The 22,259-nt window shown below is 47.2% G+C and overlaps 1 protein-coding gene across 12 annotated transcripts in view; it reads left to right on the forward strand.

The window, feature by feature from the left end:
* SNX19 (sorting nexin 19) overlaps positions 1-22,259 on the forward strand; it is a 44,916-nt gene that overhangs the window by 17,119 nt on the left and 5,538 nt on the right. For 3 of the 12 annotated variants that reach the window (XR_004351010.1, XM_032639487.1, XM_032639481.1), the window contains 3 exons: positions 15,320-15,504; positions 16,282-16,369; positions 17,299-17,628. Coding sequence is in view for 8 of the 12 variants with exons in the window: in XM_032639487.1 (XP_032495378.1) it covers positions 15,320-15,504; positions 16,282-16,369; positions 17,299-17,431 (406 nt within the window). In the remaining 4 variants the exon portion in view is untranslated. Of the gene's footprint in view, positions 1-15,288; positions 15,505-16,281; positions 16,370-17,298; positions 17,698-18,399; positions 19,973-22,259 lie in introns of those variants that run through there. The other 9 variants (XR_004351009.1, XR_004351008.1, XM_032639482.1 and 6 more) reach the window with 9 other exon arrangements.

Genomic DNA, 22,259 nt, shown 5'->3' on the forward strand with positions numbered 1-22,259 from the left:
GTCTGATGTTCAGCTGTAGTGACTGTCTCTCAGGATCAGATGTTTGCCCTACGATTTGGAAGGATAAAAGCCAGCCCCAAAATCTTTGACCCAAAGCAGTATACATTCCCCAAAAGGAGACTGCCAGTCAGTTTGTAAAACAAAAACTGCATTTCCACATGCGCCCACTCACATATAACACAGAGGACTCGGCAGCACCCTGAAGTCAGCCCACGTTGCTTGTCCCCTGGACAGCTTGCATTTTTATTTTTAAAAAGAGGTTCATGCAGTGAACATTCTTGGGCGTTATTTGCTTTGGTAAGCAAATATGCTGGAACGTGGCACCTCCCCAAAGCCGAAGCACCTCCTGCCCCACCTGTCCTCACTACGCCAGAGAGGTGTGGGTGGTCGCAGCCGGTTCAGTGCTGGCCTCCAAGACTGTCCCCTAACGGCTCCTCGGGAGGCAGCATGTTTGTTCTCTCCCTGAAACCACTTGTGTTTGAGCCATATCCTTTCGCAGAATTCTTGGATTCTCTTTCTTTAAGTTCTAAAGAGAAGGAGAGTTGGTGTTGATGCCCCAGGTAGCTACCGCCACTTCTCTGGTTATCCTGAACACACTGCCATCCCTGATGGCATCTAGACTTAGGCGCATCTCCTTTTAAAAATGTCATCATTTTCCGACCTCCAGCATTATCATCTCCAAGAAGATAAGTTAATTTCTTCTGCTTCCAGCTTTCCTTATTCTCCCTGCTCCCTTAACAGACCTGTATGCATAACTAACTGCCTGGGACGCCAGGGACTGCTGCCAGATCAGAAGCATGCGCGCTCTCACTTGTTCTCTCTCCTGCACAGGCTCAGTCTCTCTCTCTCTCCCTCGCTCCCCTCCCCTCCCCCCTCCTTCTCTATCTCTGGCCTGCGAGGGAAAAAGAAGAGAGAGTAAATTCAACCTTCTGACCCCTCGTTCCAAGCCAAGGTTGGAAGAGTTCTGATTTGAGCCAGGCTCCATAAATCTCCCTTGATTGTTGGTGGTGTGGAGAGAGAGGGGGCAGGGAGCTGAAGAGAAGTTTGATGCCCAAAAAAGGCATCGTTAAGTCAAAGGGAAGTCTTGCACACACGCGCGCCTGACCTCGTGTGTCAGCTTCTGTGCTGGGAACGTCTGATTATGTAAGAAGGAGCACTCTTTATTTGGACTTAGAGTCTAAGGGAGGGGAGAGGCGTGGGGGTAGCAGTCTAAGCCAAGGAGTGAGTGCAGCTAGTGTACACTGCTCATGTCCGAAAACAGGAGAAACTGACAGTATCCCTGCATGCGTGAGAATCAGGTTTAGGGAACTGGACAAGTACTCAGACGTTGACTGGGTTGGAGGGAAAGAGGAGAGATGTACTGTGCTCCATTGACGGTAGAAGGTTTGGGGCAGGAAGTCCCAGCCAAGGTGAGGGGTGAGATTATTATGGAGTCCTGATGTAGAGTGAAGGAATGAGAAGAAGCTGGCCCGGTTCCCTGCCTGGATGCCCAGAGCAAAGCCACGGTAAAAATACGAGCCAGGTTAGCAGCAGAGTACACGAATGCCACGTCCTGTGGCTCTGCCCTCCCCATGGCCCCGAAGATGGCATCAGACTCTGTGTCAAAAGGACAGCAGACACATTCCTGGCATCTGTGTGAGGATTTCTTAAAGAGTGAGTGTGGGTGAGTGAGCATGTGTGTGTGTTGAGGGCACGTGGGATTGGAGTAGCATGGCAGAAGAGTTGGGAAAAAAGAGAAAGTTCTGCGATCTATGGGTATAGGAGAGTAGAAAAGTACATGAAGTCAGGAAGCAGACAGAGAGGAAGAAGAAAAATAAAGAATATGTCAGGTTAAGTTGTTCAGCAAGCAGTGGGTCCAGGAGAAAATTAAATGGCAAGCTCTGGACCTTGTGCCAGGCCATGGAATCGTTCTCTTAGAAAAGAGGTCTCTACAAACCATCTCTCAGGAAAGGTCAGGAGAAGGTTTATGGACAGTGTATGGGACCATTGGAGAGGGCTGTGTTCGCAGGTGGGAACATTCGTTTTCCTTAAGGGCAATTATGAACGGATGACCGTGAGCTCTTCTGCCTCTGCCATTCTCTTCGGTCACTCCAGAATCTTAGATGTTCTCTGAGTGGAGTCCGTTCAAGGGCCTCTTTCTCGGTGGGCATGTCTAAGTAGCAGATAGTTAAATGGTCTTTCTGACGATGGTTATATTTTACGGGAAGCTCCGGGCCCACCACTAAAAGGTCATGAGCAATTACAACAGAAAAGGAACTGACATTTATTAAATACTAACTATATCAGGTAAGCAGCTGTGTACTTTATATACTAAGGTGCAGTTCAATTCTCTGAGGTAGACATGTATTTTATAAGTGAGGAAAATAATACTCAGATTAAATAAGCTTCCCAGAATCATAGAGCTAGTAAGGGCCACATCTGAGATTCCACTTAAGTCATCCTGGCCTGCAAGCCTGTGCCCTTCCTACCACTGCATACGGGCCTCCCCACTGAGCAGGCTTTCTCACGAAGCAGTGGCCACTAGAATTGCCCTCACCTGAAAGTCCCTGTGCACTACTTCCGTCTAATCTCTCTTACTTTCCATCTGACCGGCCTCAGATACACGTGTATTTGATGGTAGCATATAAATTCATTTCCATCTGTATTCTTAAAGCACTTCTGGATCAGAAATTATATAGTCTCCCTTTGGTATCTCTTTTCTAAATCCTTCACCCCGTCAGAAAAAGATTATCAGAGTTATGATTCAGAGTTTCTCAGGAAACATGGATTATGGTTTCTTCCTTTGCTCCATAAATTTCTCTTTCAATTCAGCTCTGCATTTCCTTGGGACTCTTATTTGCTAGGGCAGTCACACGTCTGATGTAGGACATAATGTGTTTACATTGCAGTGGTTTTTTTGGCGAGGTCTTTATAGTGAGCTTGCTTTGTGATCTGTTAGTAGCAAAGACCCCGTGAGACAGATGGCCTTTTCTGCATCCTTCAGATCAGGGTCTCTTCCCTCATGTTAGCTATCTCTGAACGCCATCCTGTCCTCCTCACATACTTGCTTAACATCTCCCCAAGTCACACCCAGAGCAGAAACTCAGAGCTTCAGAACCAGGGAGCTGCCCCTTAACCCAGGTACTCCCAGCCCTCTTCCTTTACTTTCTAGGAAACTCACTTCATTTGGTTCTTGTATGGTGATCTCTTTACAGATAATTTTTGAAAAGTCTGTGTAAGATTTGATGCCTGTGTCTACTTAAGTACTTGTTGGGAGCTAGCTCTTCAGACCTACTATGGCATCATTTCTATGTTAAGGTCCTTTCAGCCTAAGAGAAGAGATAATCCATAAGAATCAGAAATACTGAACAGTGTGAGGCCAAATGACACAGTATAGACCATAAACACAGTTAAAAAAAAATCATAAGGATTCTTGGGGGTAAATGTTAGAGAGGAAAGTGTTTAAAGCTAGACCTTGCATTATAGGAATCATTTAGACCGGTTTAGGGTAAAGAATGTCCCAGGCACTGAAACATTTTTAAAGAGGGAAAGGGACATTATTTTTACTTTTACAATTAAAAGTAACCTTTAAACATATTTTGAATATTTTCAGCCAGCCCCTTTCTGAGTGTCTGTGTGCAGAGAGAGATCCTTTTGTTTTGTTAAATACATTATGGAAAGCCCGCCTGCCATTGCTGCTTGGGGGAGTTAGGATGGGATTTCTCCCTGGGCACCAGGTGGCGCTACAGGTTAAACGATACCTATTTACCTTCTTTGAGGGAGCTCTTTATTCTGCAATTTTAGGTCCTTGTCCTGGTGGTGACAGTAGTGAAACCACTCGTTGTCCCACTCCATGATTCAGAGGCAGCTTATCTGCCCTCTCTTTCGTGCCCTTGACTCTGTTTCTTTTATCCTTCCCCCTCCTCCCGTTTTGATTGTCCTTGAGCATCTGCGCAGTGTGTGCTGCCAGAAGATGCCCCTTGGGGCAGCCCCTTGGGGATTCAGTGCCAGAGCTGCTTTGTTGAGAACAGTTTTGACTCAGGAGCCCAGAGTGAACCAGGGTTTTTATAGCTGATAAAATCAGCTGGACATCTGAGGTTGAAAAATTTTGTCAGTACTCTCTGTAAGCTAGTTGCTCCTTTGCTCAAGAAGGCCTTTCTAGGATACCAGAGTCCTAGATACACATGTCACTGAGGTAGAGATTGTCAGGTTGCACTGATACTGGGAACCTTACCAGCCTGTTGCTTTCAGCCACGGGTGGAGATCGTTTGGCTTTTTCCTGTCAGCTTTGGTTTGGAGACGGAGCCAATGTTAATGCCTCAGTTTTGACCTTTACCTCTGTCTTGAGACAGAGACTTCACCAAGTGTCCTGCAGCCTGTCTGGTACTGGAGCAGGGGGGGAGTCGAGGTGAACTGGTGGGAAACATACTTTTATCTAACACTGATATAATTATAGGACCAAAGGTTTTCTTGGGGCGATATAACCCCCACAAATGTAGAATCTATGTAAGCACAGTGGCTTGCTGTGTAAATGCAGCTTCAAGGTATTCCCTCTGCCACCTCTTCTCTCCCTCTTATTTTCCAACCACAAGTCGGGCCCCCCAAATATCTGCTGTGTGGAGACTCTGGAGTTGTCACTGCTGTGTCCTGTATTCTTAGTGTCAGGATGGATAGCCTCCTGTTTGGAAAGGTTTTTAAATTCTGCCTGTAGACATTTAACTTAGAACAGATACCTTCGGGTAGTTCTTCTCCAAGGTGATGCTATTCATTATACTCACTTTCATTCTTCCCCATCCTCTGCCAGTGTTTGTCCTGCTTTCTTAACTTCCACATCTGCTTCTCACGTTCATCCTTTGTTCTCTTCAAGGCTAGTCTTTTCCAGCTTACTCTCGCCGTTTTCACAGCATAATTTGAAACTCTGCCATGTCTGCTTGTTTACATACATCCCTCATTCTTCTCTTCCAAATCATGGCTGAGCATACTCTAAATCTGTGATCTCTAGTATTTGTGGACGTTGGGAGCTGGTGCATCAAGTGGGGCACACACTTCCTCATCATCTCTCCGTCCTCCAGAAATCCCCCTCCTTTCTCCCCTCCTGTAGTGACCGTCTTTGCCCAGAGCAGAGCCTGGAGATCTCCCTGTGAGGTGGAGTCACTGGGAACAACAGGGGTCTGGTTGTCAAGACAACCACTAAATTCCCGCTGCCGCCCTCCTTTGTGTCTTGCCCTTCTTCCCAGTGCTCCAGCTCTAGTGTTTCTCTCCCTCTCCCTGACCTTTACCCTCCACCAGACACAGGATTCTCCTGAATGCGTGGCCATTTTAATCAGCCTTTCCTTTCCCCACCCACCTCCCTACCGTAGGTGCTGAGAAAGGAAAGGGTCAGGATAACTACCTGGTGACTGAGAACCAGCCAGGCTTGCTGTTCACACGGGACCAAGGAAAGAAGGAAGAGGAGTCACTTTGGATCCTGCAATCCCTGTGGTGATTGTTTCATAGTTTAGTGTAGATAGGTCTCGTTTTAGGAAGGATTCTGAAATGGTGTCCTCAAGTTACCCATCACCCCAGGGAGCCCCTCCTCAACCTTTGTAGACGGTACCAAGATGGTTCGCCCTTCTAATATTTACATCCCTGAACCTGCCAGGAGGAGAGTAAGTCTTACAAAAGGAAAACTAAAGCATGAAATGCCAAGTCCCCTCAGCATCCTGCCATCATTTAGTCCCTTGGATCTGCTAGAATTTTTCAAGAGGATCCAAAGGAGTCTTTCTCTGACACAAACACACAAGCACTTTCAAAAATGCTGTCATTTTTCTCCTTTCATCTCGATAACTTTGTGAAGGAAGCAAGGCAAGAATCAGTCTTAAGAAGGAATCCAGAACCCAGAGTTGTGTGGCTTTTCAGTGCTGTTTTCACTCATTACAACACGCTGTGTGAAGCCTTTGTGGCTCTTCTGGCTACTGAGGGTTTTTTGCCCTGAAGGGTATGGACCAGTTTTATGTGCAGTATTGGGGTGAAAACTGTGATGGCCTCTTCTGGACAGGAATCTCTCAGACTTGGAGGAGAGACATGGTGGTTCCAGAGACTCGGAGGGAGTCACTGATTGTGAGGCAGATGTCCTGCTGCTGCTTTTACTTGGGTCAGATGAAAAACGGGCGGATATCCAAAACGTGTGACTGATTTTGCCCAGCTTTGAGGTCTGTCGGTCCCGATTTTTCAGAGCTAGTTTATGGTACATTTATGGCCACATAGTGTGGGGCTGAGAAAAGTTGTCCTGAAGGCCTTCAGAGGGGCATAGATTTGTGTAATCATCTTTAAAACTGGAATCCTACAAGTGTCACACTGCTCAAGTCTAGAGCACATTTCTAAACATTTCCACTTGCCATCAATCTCATTTATCCCATGAACACAGAACCCCCAAGCGGCTCCCTCTCATTCTGTATTTGTTACGAAGGTAGACACACCTTTGCTTTTGGCCGTTTGTACCCAGACATTCTGCTACCTTATATTCTTCTTACTAGATTCAAGTAATGGGTTGGAATCAGCCCGATGCTGCCCCATCCATCAGGAGCACTTCCCAAAATACAAGTGTGACTCACAGCCCTCATAACCCCTTTGCTTTTGTTTGACTTTCAGTCTCTTCTGTCCTCTGGGCCTATTTGCCAGGAAAACTAACAAAAACACAGACTGCTGGCAGCTGTCTCTCCTCTCTAGGATTTACAGAGTGTGCCAGACACGAAGCCCAGCTGACCCACTCCCTTGCCTTCCACCTCTCTTCCCTTCCGGGGGAGTACATAACCAGGTGTGAATTGCATGGATTATTCCTGACGAATTCATAATTGTAGCTCAGCTGACTTATTACCCAGTATACTTCTTACAATATCCACCCTACAGCTAGTGTATTGGCACACAGTTCAATTTTAATATTAGCCTAAACAAAAAGTTCTTAGGAAAATAAATCTGCCAAATGTTTATGTAAAAACATCTCAAATGCCAAATACAAAGGATTTCTAGATTGTCTATTTTTTTTTTTAATTATTCTCCTCCTCCATAAGCACAAATAGTTAAGAGCTCACTATTCTTTTCCTGCTTTAAGTATTGGGAGGTTTGCCTTCTGCACAGCTTAGGTTGAGCTGTGCACCATGCTTTAAGACCAGTGTTTGTCCCATTTACATCATTAATTCACGTAGTAACTAATATTTATTGATTACCTACTATGTGCCAGACACTATGTTAAGTGATTAAAATACAAAAAAAGACCCCAAATTCCTACCCTGCAATCTTATAAATAAAGAGGTATAGTATAAAGTTAGGACTTTAAAAAGAACTCTACACATGATTAAGAGAAGGGACTAAGTAAATTATGAGAAGCCCAGAGAAGGCTTAATAGAGGAGATGACATCTGAGATAGGATTTAAAGGATGAAGGGAAATCGAGAGCTGACATTGTAGAAAAGAGCAGTGAAGGCAGAGTTGTGAAGCAGTGTGGCCTATTTGTGGTACTCGGAGAAGTCAGGTACGATTGGGAATATACGACATGCAACCAGAGTGGCCAGAGATTACACCGAAGAGTTCAATAGGCACCGACCCATACAGAGCCCTGGGCGCTGTTCAAAGAACATAGGATTTGACCCCATTTATTAGGAAACCATGTACAGAATTTAAATAGATGATGACATGATCCACTTTGTAACTTAGAAAAAGCACTTAAATAGTGCTGTCGAGGGTTAATGGAAGGAAGAAACGTTAGAGCCGGGGAGGCAAATTAGGAAAGAGTTACACTGACAGAAATGAAAGGTGATGGGGTCTGAAACTAAGATGATTGCTACAGCGATAGTAAAGGGGTGATGAATTCATGAGAAACTGAGTACTGAGGAGGTCGCTCAACTAGATTCAGTAATTGTTGCAATAATTATGTGGTCTTGCGTGGGGCACATGGACCAGGGATGGAGGAGAGGAGAAGTCTAGGGTGACTCTGTCTCCTACCTTGTGGATTGAGAAGCATAACAGAACGGCATAGTATCCTCTCAACAGGGTGTCTGACTTGTGATACTGAAAGTTTCCTGTTGCTTATTAAATCAATAAATCAATAGATTATTACCTACCTTTGTGTAAAAAGAAATAGTGACACACGAGGAAGCATGGACTATATCTCTAACAATTTTGAGATTTTTAGGAGGAAACTTCAGGACTTGGAGGCCTAGATTTTCATCCTTTCTTTTAGCCGTAAGCTCTGTCTTTGGAAGAAAAAGGGAAATGTGGAATGAATAGTTAATTGTGTAGCTGGTACAGAGGAAAGGTTTTTAAATTTTCTTCCTCTGGCAAATGATGCTCACCTGGTGGACTCCTGACTGCAGTTAAAACATAACTCAAGGGGAGTAGGAAGAGTATACTTGACAGGAGACCCGTCAACTCAGCAAAGACGAAGAAGCTGCAAGAAAAACTCAGATACAGCTACAAGTGGATGTAATGGAAAACAGCTGACAGAGAGAGGAAAGTAGAGGTAGGTGAGAGGTACTAGAATTCACAGAAGAACATAACAAAGAATCCTGTCTTATATGCCATAATAACAAGTGAACTTAAAGTTTTAACACTGGAAGTTATCGCTGAGAGTTTTGGAATAAGGTTGATTCATTCAGTATATATTTGATGCCTTATTATGTGAAGGGCACTCTTACAGTAAATGCTGAGGAATATACCAAAATGAATTGAGATCCCTCCCCTCAAAATTTTGCAGTCTTACTCTTTTGGCACTTTTAAGAAGCTCAAACAGTATGTACTGAGTAAATGGAATAAACAAACACATGACTCCAGTAAGAAAGGAAAAGAATCAGCATCAGATGCAACCAGAGCAGTTAACTGAGCATATGTAAAAGACAGAGAAAGGAGACGTACTGAGCAATGCCGACAACAGGAACGAAAACTGATAGGAATGGCGTCCACAAAGCTTGACTCAGAAGGAGCTGACATTGTGGATAAATGTTAGTGGAAAAGATTTTTTTTTAAAAAAGGCACATGTTAAAAACAAGAATAAAGAAAATACAGGTAAATTGTTTGGAACAGATGCTGTAGTATTAACTGGTTACATTGAGAAATCATTTATTCATTTATTCAACAATGAATTGGTATACTTTTTGCCTAGGGTATTTAATTTCTGTTTTTTTCTGTAAAGAAAAAGGGTCTAACAAGAAGAATTGAGCAAATGTGATTAAACTAGAATTGAAGACTAAAATAGGAATGAAAATAATGAGAGCATTCAGTCTGCTTTAAAACTCATGTACCTGACCCAGATGAATTCTGTTCCATGGAACTGAAAGAATTTGTATTTATCATTGAAGACCTAAGATCATTAAGAAAATTTCCATATAGAGATGTGTTGTGTTAGAGATGGATAAATATCTGGCCTTATAAAAAATGGATACAGGCTCCTGACCCTGACATTTATCTCTGGAAATTTCTGAAGTAGATTATTAAGTAGATGTTTTGTGAACACTCGGGAAGAGAAACAGCAAGCCCTGGAAGCCGGTGTGCGTTCAGTGGGAATGCACCCTGCCTGATGAGCGAGGTTTCTTTCTTGGCTTAGCAGGACTGTCAGACCATTAAATGAAAGGAATGCATTGGTTGTTATACTGCCTGTGAATTTCCACAAGCTTATGCCATATTTTCCTAATATCCATATGGACACACATGGTCTGGACTGTGGTACTTTTAAGTGGTCCATGGCTAACTGAGTGTCTTCAGCCCAAGTAGCTAATAGATGGATAGCCTGGAGGGCATTTTCTAGTGACAGAGCATCGAACTTATCCTGTTCATCAGAAATTTGTAAGTAACTCTAATCTTAGAGGTATAATTAATACTCTGGGTGACAGAAGTCAAGATTCAAAAGGATTAAAAGAATTAGAATGATAGTCTAAAGCAAACAAGACGGAATTTAATAGAAATAAATATTATAAATCATAGTTTAGATCTTTTTAAAAATTACACAAGTACAAAAGGACAAGTCTAGGCTTAACAGGCGCATGTGATTTTTTGTTAAAGTACATACATGGACTTAGGGTTCTAATTGACTGCAAACTCAGTATGAGTCAGTGCTTTGATGTGTGTGCCCAAAAAGCCAACACAGTCTTTGACTATATTAATAGAAGTATGGTGTCTGGATCAAGCAAGGCACTAATCTGCATTTTTTACTGGTCAGGGCACATCTGGAAGTTGTGTTTGGTTCTGGGCACTCTGTTTTAAGAGAATAACAAAGCAGCCCACACCCAGAGGAGGGAACCAGGATGAGGAATGGTTCATTTCTCTCCTTCATTCGTCTGATGTTGCGTGTGTTCTGTGTGCTCAGCCTTGACGTTGGCAGAATCAAAGATGTATACCTTGTGGAGGAGACTTAGCATAATAGCTGAATTTAAAAATGCATAGTGTTGTCTTTGAAAGAGATTTGACCAAGTAACTTTAATACCTCCTGTTAAACTTCTGAGGGTATAAATAGGAGCAATGACTGGAAGTTACAAGGAGGCAGATTTTGGTGCCAGTATTTAAGAAGCATCCCTAATGAATTGAAATTACCCTCTTCAGGAGTTAAGCAACTTCCCCAAAGTCACATTCCTCATTGGTGGCAAAGCTAAGATAAAAGCCCAACTTTCTGGAGTCAGAGGCCAGAACCCTTGGCTCTGCCACGATATCACACAGGGGATTTCTACTTTGGGAGGAGGTTAGATAGGGTAACCTCTTTCCTTCCAGCTCTAAAGTTGTATGTTTCTATAAGCCTCTTGCTATGAAATGCTTGTTTCTTCGCAGTGTTTTCATTCGTGAATTGGTGAGATTGGAAAAGATAACCTCTAGGGTTCAACAGAGGATTTCTTTAACCTCCTTGGTTAAAAATACTTCAATTATTAAAGCATATTAATTTTGTATCTGCAAATTATATGTTACTAATCAAAAACAAAACCTCGTGGCTAGTTATAGAACTATAGAACTCAGATTCCTAAATCGTGATGCTCAGTCAGTAGTCTTCCTTTGAAGCACATGTTTTAAAGATGTGGATCCATGATTTAAACCATGAAAAAGCAAAAATCAAAGAAGAAATTGTGTGAGACTCTGCAAGCCACTTCAGATTTCACAATAGTCACTGGGAGGAAGAAACAGGAGTTTCTTGCCCTTGAAGTTCATTTCCTCCTCATTCTTCTCCCCACACAGGGCAGGAAAGGATGGTGACCTAGATACACAGTCAGAGGGCCTGAACTCTCTCAGGCACAGCCGAGCAACCTGGGTCTGGCTGCTGTAGGACTGGGAAGCCTAGAGCTGAGCACAGACCGGGAGGGGCTGTCTGTAAACACACGAAGGGGCCGTAGCAGGAAGGCAGAGGCCTGGGAAAGGAATCAGAGGGAAGGGAACTGTTACTTTTATCAGGTGTGAAGTTGGCAAAAACAGCTTGTGTAAAATGGGAAATACCTTGGATCCGCACCGTCATCCTCAAGATCTCCTTTCTCTCCACCCAGTAGATTGGGCCTACTGATTTCACAAGCAAATGCTCAGAGCAGTGTGCTAGGACTGTGGTACAGAACACAGTGTTCGGGTTTATGCCACTGTAAACATTTTACAGGGCGCTTGGGGGCGGGTGGAGGTGGGGACTGTCTCCAGGAGGCTAAAGATGTGGCTTGAGCTTTTTCCTCCTTCTCTTGGAACTCTTAATTCCTTGTACCATAGCGATGTTTTTCAAACTTTTTTTAAACTTCATCTTACAGTAAAAAATGTTTTACATCATGACCCACTCTGAACACACACACGCACACACACACACAAATACAGATCTGCTGTATCCATATATACATGCATAAGTAAAAGGGTCCCAAAACTTGAGGTGCACTTTTATGTTTTCTGTTCTTACCTATTTACATTTAGGTGTTCTTTTAAACGTTGTCACAAACCACAGAGTAGACGCCATGACCTCTAATGCTGTTCAGCCACAGTCTGAGAAGTATCCTGTGCCCAGCAACCCATTCAGATGACTGCTAGCCCTGCTGTAAGGGTGACAGGATGAGCGGACGCTTGCAATCTGGAGATCTGTGTAAAGTGACAGAAGCTTAACGTCATCTTCTTTTTCTCTCTCTTTGACCTGTATTTGGTACTTGCGGTTGGTTGTAAGTGGCTGAGGCATCATCGCCCTTGTGTTGGATACAGAGGTACAGCCCAGTGGGTGAAGAGGATTCAGGAAGCAGTCTGTTACTTTCATTTAGACTGCACCAGGCATTTTTGTTAGAATATTTTTATTGCTCTTGTGAATATTTTCTGTTATTATTTCACTGTCCTTCTCGCCCTCCCTCCCCGTTAAGCCATACTTGTTCAGGGCCTTCCTACTCAGCCACAGCAGCAATCTTAGAAAAGAAGTGAGGGGAATTTGGCTAATTAGATGTGGTCCCTTAAAGCTTTCTCCCCTTACTCTTGAGATTTGATTCTGCTGTTTTGATGGAAAATGACCTTCTGCTAACCTTGAAGTGCCATCTTAAGCCCTAGTATTAAACTGTCTCCTTTATAACCACTGCTTCATCCCTCTACGTATAGCTGTTTCAGACCAGGTTCCTTTGAGCGTGGACTGGACATGCGCGCCCAGTGGAATGGATGCCCTGATCTCTGCATCCCACGTCTGGCATCATAGAGGCTCTTGCATGTCTCAGTTACATCTGTTGTTGTTTTTTTCTCATTTTATTGCCTATTCTGGGCCCCCTAGTAAGGCTTCTTTGTGCTCTGAATCATTCAGAGATGGCCAGACGGAACAGATGTGGTTTGGCTTTTTTTCTTCTTCTTTTCTTTGGGAAAAAGGTAGGATGGTGGAAGAAGATATCTAAATCGAATATCAGAACTAGAATAGTAGTAGAAAATAAAACCAGTGCTATTTGAGGCTATTCTCTACCTTATTTATTTTAGTGTATTTACCTCATGCGTCTTGTATTATGTAAACAATAACATTTGTATTTAGTAGATGATTTCTTATAAATAATTTGTAAATAGTAAATAGTCCAAGGGATATGTGTGTGTATATCCCCCTTGAAACTTGAGCTGTCTGTTAGCTTAATAGTGATAGCAGCAGATTCCAGAAACTGATGCTGGAAAACTGTTGTGACACACTGGACTGCAGACACATAAGTTCCATTCCTTTTGCTTCAAGACACAGATTTCTTTTTAACCTTCCCACTCCTAGGTTAAGAACAGCTTACTCTTAACTTTTTCACACTTTGGTTCTTCTTCCCAATGCCCCCATTTAGAGTTTGATGAGGTACAGTCTAGTATATTTGTATAAGTTTATATTTTGCCACGTGTACACATTTGTTTTGCGTCAAGCATGGGTGCATGAGACACTCAGTCACTGTGGAAGGGGACAAAGAGGACCTGCTTGCCCAAATGCAGCTCGAGGTCCTGTTCCCATCGAGTGAATGACCATTAATTCAAAACCGTGAGACTCAATATGTTGTAAAACATGCCCTGAAGGTGACCGAGGTGCCCCGGTTTGCTGTCGTGTGCTATGCTTAGCCGAGGAAGGGTTGAGTGGATGTTAAGATCTCTCTGAAGAGGTGAGTCACAGGTACTACTGGCTCCTGAGGACAAAGAGAAGGGCAAACAGCAGGGCAAGCCAGCCTGTTGTATGCGTCTGTGCATGAGAAGCTGAGCTAGAACTAACGCTGGCTGAAGCCTTCTTGTTGAGGATTCTCCTGGCTCCTTTGGAGGACTTAAATTTTTTGACTCTCAGGTCCTTGCCCCTCTCCCTCAAATCACTTAGGTGAGACGCTGGTGCGGGTCCTTCACCTTAGCTAAAGGCACGCAAGTGTATGTGACTTGAGGTGAAGACGAGTTGGGTCACTTGATGCCCTGCAGAGAACCTGATCAGGTCATCGCATCCACCTCCCTTTGGTGACCCTCTTCTATAAACAGGAACAGGAATTCTTGCTCCTGGATCCCTTTCGTCAGGCGTCTCAGACTCGCTGAATGAAAAGCCCTGTAAGAAGGAGATGCGGCCCTAATAATAACAGTACAATTGTGGTGGCTATTTTAGGCGGGAGCAGCTTTGTGCCTCTCTTGATGTCCATCGACGTCTGCCATTCTTGCCCTGCCATTACCTTTCAGACTTCCTATTCTTAGAATCATTTGTGAGCCCTGGGCTTGGGGGATTGCAGCCTCCAAAGCTGGAATGCCTAGCTCGAGTGGAATGCAGACTGTCTGGCAGAGTGGAGGTTAAATAAAGTTTGCGTCGGCAGCCCCCTCTGCTCTTGGACGGGCGACAAGTAGCCCGGGTTGAGAGTGATGGCATGAGCTGCATGTGGTGCGGTACCAAATGGAGTCTTCTGTGCGTGAGTAACGTGGCTCGTGGTTCACTCACCACAGCCACAGCCATGCCAGTCTCAAAATGGGACCTGCTAAGGAGGCCTCTGCAGTCTTAAACCCCAGCTAGTGACCGTATCACTCTGAAGAAATGCAGAGACAAAGAATTAACGTTGAAACGCCTTGCAGGAACTGCAGGTTTGGTATACCTGCCCCCTCAGAGTTACTGACTCGTTTTTGAAAGCAAGACAGAGGGGTAAATTGTCATTGTAATAAGAACAGTTGCCAGTCAGTCAACCACTATTTCACCTGGGAAGTTTCTGTTATGGGGACTCTTGTGGAGCTTACAGTTCAGCTGGAAAAGTCGAGCTGTGCATACATGAGAAGAGAATTCATGTTCCAAAGTGGAGTTCTGGTGCCAAATCTGTGTTCTAGAACTGAGTGCCAGAGGAGGCCTGAGGAGAGAGAGCATTTCTGGCTGGAATGCTCAGGAAGGATTTCGTGGAGGAGGTGGAGTTTGAACAGGTTTTGCCAGAGGGACAGATTTCTGTTACTGGAACGCAGAAGGCCTGGTGTGTAAGGGGCAAGGGGCAGACGAAGGGAGTCCTCAGGACAGGTCCTGGGGGCTTGAAGAGCAACTGGATACGGACAGGGTGGCTGGGGAGAGGGATTTGTACAAAATCACCAAACCCTGCACTCTGAAGGCTGTGTGTACACGTTACTGAGAAGTTCTGGTGCTTTCCACTGGAGGACAGTTGGAAAGGTGCAGCCTTCCCCAGAGCCACAGGCCCCTTTAATGTTCTGTTCTAAAGCCCCTAATACTACACGTGCCTCATAGCAGACACTCAGTGGATAATTAAGATAGTATTATTACTCGTCTCCAAATTCTGTGATCCCAAGTTGTTGACTGGCTTGGTTTTACCTGTGAGAGTCGGTGCTCACTTGGCTTTGCTCTGTCCTGATTGCTCACATGACTCACACCTCGCTGCCTCCTTTCCTCCAGGTTTACCTGACCCTTCTGTCTTCGACCACAGGTGGCTAGAGGTGCAGGTAGCTACTCTGACGTGTCCTCAGCGCTGGGTGCAGTACCTCCGGCTTCTTCAGGAATCCATCTGGCCTGGCGGGCTTTTGCCTGGGTATCCTCGACCCGTAAGGACCCAGGAGCAGAAGGCGGCTGCTGAGAAACAGGCTTTGCAGAGCCTGATGGGAGTCCTGCCAGGTGATTGGACAGTGAGCCCGACTGTACCAATAACTGTTCCTTCCCCTCCGCTTCACCACCATTAGCCACACCCTTCCCCGCTTTCTAAAAGGGCCTTGACTGTGGCTAAACGCAAAAATTTGTTGACCCACCATTTCTGAGGCTAACAGGAAAATGATCAGGACTTCCAGTGATGCTAAGGGAATGGGAAGGCTCACTTTAGGGCAGGTCTCTTTATTTTCCCACCAGATGAAGACTTCTGGGTCTCTGCTTTGGACCAGGGAAGAAAACGATACAGGTCCTGCAGAAGCTGAGCTTGGTAACTTGGAGCCAGTGAGTGAAGTGCATGGTCCTTAGCAGTAGATAAAAACAAACTCTGAAGAAGGCTTTTCCCCTTTGCTTTATATGGTTTTTGGAGGGCGGGGAAGGCAGTTTGTTGCCTCCGGTTGTGCTGGGGGAAGCAGGGTACAGTAGTGAACTCTTAGCCTTGGACAGTGTTATTCACTCTTACTTACCTCTGTTCTCCAACCTAACCTGTTGTATCAGAAGTACCTGCACTTTAGTGACGGGTTACCAGATTGTTTCTTGAGGCCCATTCTAATTTAGATACCTAAAGTTAAGAAACATTTTTCTTGGCTTTTCCCTATTTTCTGACGATTTTAGTTTGGCTGTGTGGTTCAGAGGTGTGCCAGAAGTACCCAATATGATTAAAGACAGCAGATATCTTGAGGAGACAAACCCCTTAGAAGCTAAAGCTTCAGCGGTGACACTAAAACCACATCTGTTTTTCCTCTTCAGATATCGTCGTAGAAATCCTTGGGGCGAACAAATGCCGGCTGAGCTGGAGTCTTGTCTTGGAGTCACTGCAGCAGCCCCTCATCAACCGGTAGGCATGGCTGATGCCGTCTCTGGTCTGAGGCATCTCGGGTTTCTGGGTGAACAGCTTCACTGAGAGGAACGGTGCCGCAGTCTCTCCTTGCCCTGGGCCCTGGCCCCAGAGTGTGATGACCAGGTCCACACACACTGGGTAAAACCCACTGTGCTGGCTTCTGAGCAGGTGTCAGGTGGTCGGAAGCTGGTGGGACCAGCCACCGTTTGCATTTGGAAGAACTCGATGCAGGCCCCGACGTGAGCTACTGAAAAGGCCCTGTCACCCCCAGGCCTGTTCTTCCTGACACCTGCCTGCCCCTGTGAGCATCTCGAGAGCAGCCCTTGGCCTGGGCAGTACTTTCAGCCTGGGTCTTTGCCTGATGTGAGGTAGACAAGATGAGGAGTTGGCCTCTGATAAGGGGACCAGAAATGCTGTGCACCTCCTTGAATAGTGCAGAGAGGTCAGTGCTTCCCTGGCTGGTGCCTTGGGGTGGAATCTTCTGCACGTGTTGAGTGCTCGCCCACTCCCCTCACCCCCGTCCTGCAGCTCACCGTGTCTGCTCACTCGCACCTCAAGGCTCCTGGCTTTACCTCATCACAGGTAACCTGAAGATTCTTAGTAAGTTGTTATCACAGGGATTTTCCCCTCCTTTAGAGTTCTTCAGAGCAGTGCCAATGTGCTAATGTAGCTAGCTATAAAGCAATGTGGAATTTCCTAACATCTAGTCTCGAGTACCATCTCCACCTTTACTGGGGTCATAGCCTTTATGAGTTCAACAGACTTTCATTTCGTGACAGAGGCTTTGTCCAGCTGTTGATGTTTGGAGTCCACTAAGGATATCAGTAGAGGGGAAAGGGAGAGGGAAGATAAATGTCATAAACAGGATCTGGTGTCTCTAGACCGAGCCAGACCCTCCTCTGAGTTGTTTTGTTCATTTGTTTCAGGCATTTGATTTACTGCCTTTGGGACATCATCCTGGAATTCTTGGATCTCAGTGCCTCTGCTGAGGAGTCCGCCATAACCAGCTCTGCCGCAGACACTCCAGGCAGCCCCAAGAAGATGGGCATCTCCCCTTAACCAGAGGTTATTTCACCCATTTCTTCGAAGGTTAGGAAGAGAGCATTACTCTGCCACCCAGAGACCAGTCAGGAGGGCTGTGCCTCTGGAACTGGGCTGTGGCTCAGAAGGCCTGGGGTCTCAGTGGCACAGTTCTCCCCCAACTTATACTCCATTTGTAGCAGGCGATGAGGGGGTATATGGACCAGTTGCGTGCATACCCATTTCCATGCCTCTTTGGTGGTGTTTGGACTGTTGCTGGTGGGCGGATCCTGCTTCCTTTGGAAAAGGAAGCTGTGAGGTAGAGGAATGAGCCCCTTTTGCCTCTCCTTTGCCCTCCTCCCTAAGGTTGTTTGCCGACAGCCTGGCCCTGTGCACACGTGTGCCTCACTCACCAGTGCAGGCTCTAGGTAGACCAGGAGAAAAACCATAGCCAGATTTTCTTAGAGAAGACAATCTTCTGAGTTCTCTGTTCCCACCAGGAAACTGAAAATTTGTTTGGGACCACTCTTGAAAGCCAGACCCCTGGTCCTACCTAGCTTCCCAACAGCCCTGCAAGAGGGAGGGAAACCTTTCTCAAGGCGTGCTTCCAGCACATCGGCCCCGTAGAGGGTGTCACTGAAGGCTTTCTCCCTGGGTGGCTGTACTCTTCCTGTCCCAAAGACCTCAGCACAGACTGACAACACTTCTGGTAGATCCACCCGACCCTCCGTACCCTCTCCTGAAAGACAGCTGCACCGCAGGTTTTCTTTACTAGCTTTCTAACCCCCTCCCCAAGAGCAAGTGAGTTTTGACCTTTGTGGCCTTCTCAGTCTTTCTTCAACCCAATCGAATGGCAAGTTGCATATTCAGCCCAGAGCTGCCCAAGGGAAGGGAAGCACTTGCTTCTTGGCTGAGAATGCCCAGAGGAGTGAGGGCTCTCTCTCTGCAAGTCTCTGGCAGGGAACTTTACTCTAAGCCAAGAACATTAGCAGCTTACCCAGAAACAGCTTTTTACTTCCTGTTCCTTCAGGATCTAATTAGTCTTGAAGAGCACCAGTGGTGAAAGCAAAGGCATGGCGTCCATTAGAAAGACGGACAGTTCGTAGAAATTGGTGGAAGGAGAGGAGGGACGGAGAGCCAGGAGGTAGGCGCTGCACGTAGGTCTCACCGCGGGGGGTTCGCTCACCCTCGTCCCTTTAGCTTGCGCTTGCTGGGGCGTGCCTGATGCCACTGAACTGGGACCCTTCCGCTTGGAGGAGGGTCTTGGGGTTGGACTGGCGAGAACAGGGTGGGTCTAGGACAAGTGTCAAAGTTCTCTTAGATTAAAACGGCTCACGGGAGAAAGCTGTGAAATCTTTCTGCTTCCCCGCACCCCACCCCGGAAGGCTCTTAACCATCAAACATGTAGTGAGGTAATTGGGGGCTTTAGTGGTAACTGTTAGTGCCTAAAGGCAAGCGGATGAATAAGGTCATGTCACTTGGTTCCTTCTGCCTTAAAAGTTGATTGTTGGGCTTCCCTGGTGGCGCAGTGGTTGAGAGTCCACCTGCCGATGCAGGGGACACGGGTTCGTGCCCCGGTCCGGGAAGATCCCACATGCCGCAGAGCGGCTGGGCCCGTGAGCCTTGGCCGCTGAGCCTGCGCGTCCGGAGCCTGTGCTCCGCAACGGGAGAGGCCACAACAGTGAGAGGCCCGCGTACGGCAAAAAAAAAAACAAAAACAAAAGAAAACAAAAAGTTCATTGTTTCACTTTGTGGCTCCAGAGTTCTCAGAGCGTCTCCCACCCGGGGCACTCACAGGAGAAGCCGCTCAGCATTTCTCCCTGTGGTAAGTGTCTGCAGGGTGAGGGACTGCAGGGGGCCCAGCGACACCGTGCTGCCCCTCCCTCCCACCGCCAGGGCCAGGGTGCTCTCCAGGAGAGGTGGGGGCGGCCCCGTGCTCCGCTGCCCTTCTCTCCCCATGCTTTGCTCTCGTGTGTACTTGCCACCTATGTTGCTTTGAATCTCTGCTACCAGTTCTGGCTCAGATATGACACAAAACCAGTACACAAGCTGACAACACCGTTAAACCCCTATAATGGTAAATTCTAAGCAATCTTTTGATACTTCCAGCCCAAAGAACACTTCCTTGTATTTCGTGTTCTATAAGAGACCCCACCTCCATACTCTCTGCCCCAAAAAGATCAGCTGTCTGCAGACCCTCCTCCTACCCAGAAGGGAAAATAATGGATATCGTCAAGGAAATAATCAAACCCCATCTGGCTCTGAAACGACCTCCCGTGTTTAGGTAGTAGGTTCAGACAACAAGGGAGATAAGCATTTGGGAGCAAGCCACAGGTCTCAGGAAAAGATACTCCAGCTGAGAGAGTGATGAATGAAGAAGTGGACCTACACTAACCTGGAACATTCGTGATTCTCCTTTTGCCCTACCCAGCCCATTCATTTCCAACTTCCACTCTTCCTTTGCTCATGGCACCCAACAACAGTTGTTAGGTCCTGGGCGGAGTAAAAATATGTGTCAACATGGTCCCTGGCTATATGAGTTAGGTTGCTTTAGCCTGAAATTAAATTACTAGAAACATTTATTGTCTTCCCTCAGATCAGTACCTGAGTGGGTGAGGCCCAGGGGTTGATGGATTCAACAACTCTGACCTCATAGAGGGCCCAGATTCTTCCCATCTTTTTGCTTTGCCCTTGTAAACATGTTAGCTCGTTCTCAGACTGCCTACCTTCATAGTTGCTGCGCTTCAGGGCATCACATTCACATATAACAGATATCCATGAAAGAACGGGGGCATCTCTCCCACGTTTTCTTCTAAAGAATGAGGAAACCGTTTTCCAGAAACCCTCCAAGATTCCTCTTCTGACTCGTTGGCCAGAACTGCCCGCCCCTAAGCCAGTCCACTGACATTGAGGATGCATGACCACGACTGGCTCGTAGTCGTGTTTGTCGCCCAGGGAGGAGGTCACTCTCCCGGAAGATTAGATACCTGAAAAAATAATTAGATGTTAGCAAGGAAGAAGCAGAGAATGGGCGTTGATAAACAGTGTCAGGTGCAGGGGCCATCCTGCCAACATCACCAAAGTCCCCGGTGCTCTAAAAATAGCGAACCAGCTAAGGGTAAGGTTTGCAGAAGGTGCCATGTGAAGCCCTTCACGTCCATTACCTTACGTAACCCACACATCAGCCCCGTGAGGTAGTTCTACTCTCTGTCCCCACTTTATAAGGGAACACGAGGCACAGAGACGGTGACCTGCCAGTCACTTGAGGGAAATGGCAGAGCTGAGATACAAATCTTGTCAGTCTGCCCTCAGGCCCACACACATAACCATTGTGCTAATCTCCCTTTCTTCTTACAAAGCAAAATAAGACGGGTTCGCACTTTGAAGGAGCCTATGGTCTAGTAGACGTCTGTGGTAAAGGGCCAGGGAACACATATTTTGGGCTGTGTGGCCACATGGCGGTCTCTGTTGCAGCTGCTCCGCCCTTCCACTGTGGTGTGAAAGCAGCCACAGGCAATGTGTATTCAGATGACCGGCTGTTGGCATAAAGCTTTGTTCACACAGAGGGCAGCCGGTTGGGTTTAGCCCAGGAGTAGTTTTTGCAGCCCCCTCGTCCAGTGAGAACTGTGCTTACTGAACTGGAGTGTGTGCGTGAGTGACCTGGCGCCCTGGTAAAGGCCTAGCGAACTGCATTCTCTCAAGCTCCCAGAGGTAGCCAGTGAGAATGCAGGCCCTCAAGCGCACCTCAAGTATCAGGGGCTTAGGACTCGGTCGCCACCTCCAACTGGGTGCAGCAAATGCACCACTAAATGGCAGGAGGGGCCCTTAATTGAGGCTGGGGAGCCAGGGAGAGCCTGAGGTGGTAACATCGGAATTGACTCCTAAAGGATTAACGGGAATTAGCCGGTGAAGCAACGGGGAGGTGTCCAGGTGGAGAGCACGGTGAACCAGGTGGGTAGAGTTACGGGGAGTCCCCGGCATACACATCCTGTCTGGCCTCTTATCTGAGGTGCCCCGAGCGGCCAGGCCCACAGGACAGATGGAATGGCGGTCGAGGGCCAGGGGTGGCCGTGTAGCGGGTGCGGAGGTTCCGCCTCACGAGAGAGGAAGCAGTCCTGAAGACCCGTCTACACCAGTGTGAGTGTCTGTAACCCTGCTTAACCGCACACTTCGAAGTGGCTGAGACGGCACGTTTTGGTGTATGTTACAGCAATCCTGACATTTTAAAGACAGCTGCGTGCGGCCCAGCACAGGGCGAGCCCGGTGTGTGGGGAGGGAGGGGCGAGAGCCGAGGCGGGAGCCCCGGGGGGGTCAGGCGGAGGGGGCCTGTGGGCACGAGGGCCCGGCGGGTGAGGGACCTCGGTGGGTTCCCTCTGCACGGCGGGGGTCAAGGAAGAGTCCCCCCTGAGAGCGTCTGTCATCTGCAGGCCTGCTACCGGGAACGGGGGGCTCGACCACACGCGCGCGAACCGCCTGGCCTGGTCCTGCCCCTGGGACTCGGCTCCTGCCTCAGCCCCTCCTGACCCCCTTGCTCCCTCCCGGCCTGTTCCCGCCGCTGCCTGCATATGAGGTGGCGGAGTCCTCGCCCTGCCACCTAGTCGGCTCTGAGGACGCCATGTGGTTGGGTAACTCACCTGCACCGAGACTCAGGTCTCTCTAGAAAAAGGGGCGAAAACGTTACAACCCTTTTGAGAGTCCATCGAGATCACGTGTAAGAGCGGGTTTGTCAAGCGCCGGCGCCCTGCTGGGACGCAGCCGTGCCATTACTGGCCCCTCCTCAGCTCCTGGACGGAGCCGTGGAGCAGCCTGGCTCCGGACCCCCGGCGGCCGCGCTCTGGCCAGACCCCGCCGCCGCGGCCCGGGAGCC

This window comes from Phocoena sinus, chromosome 8 (genome assembly GCF_008692025.1).
Source record: "Phocoena sinus isolate mPhoSin1 chromosome 8, mPhoSin1.pri, whole genome shotgun sequence".
Lineage (NCBI taxonomy): Eukaryota > Metazoa > Chordata > Mammalia > Artiodactyla > Phocoenidae > Phocoena > Phocoena sinus.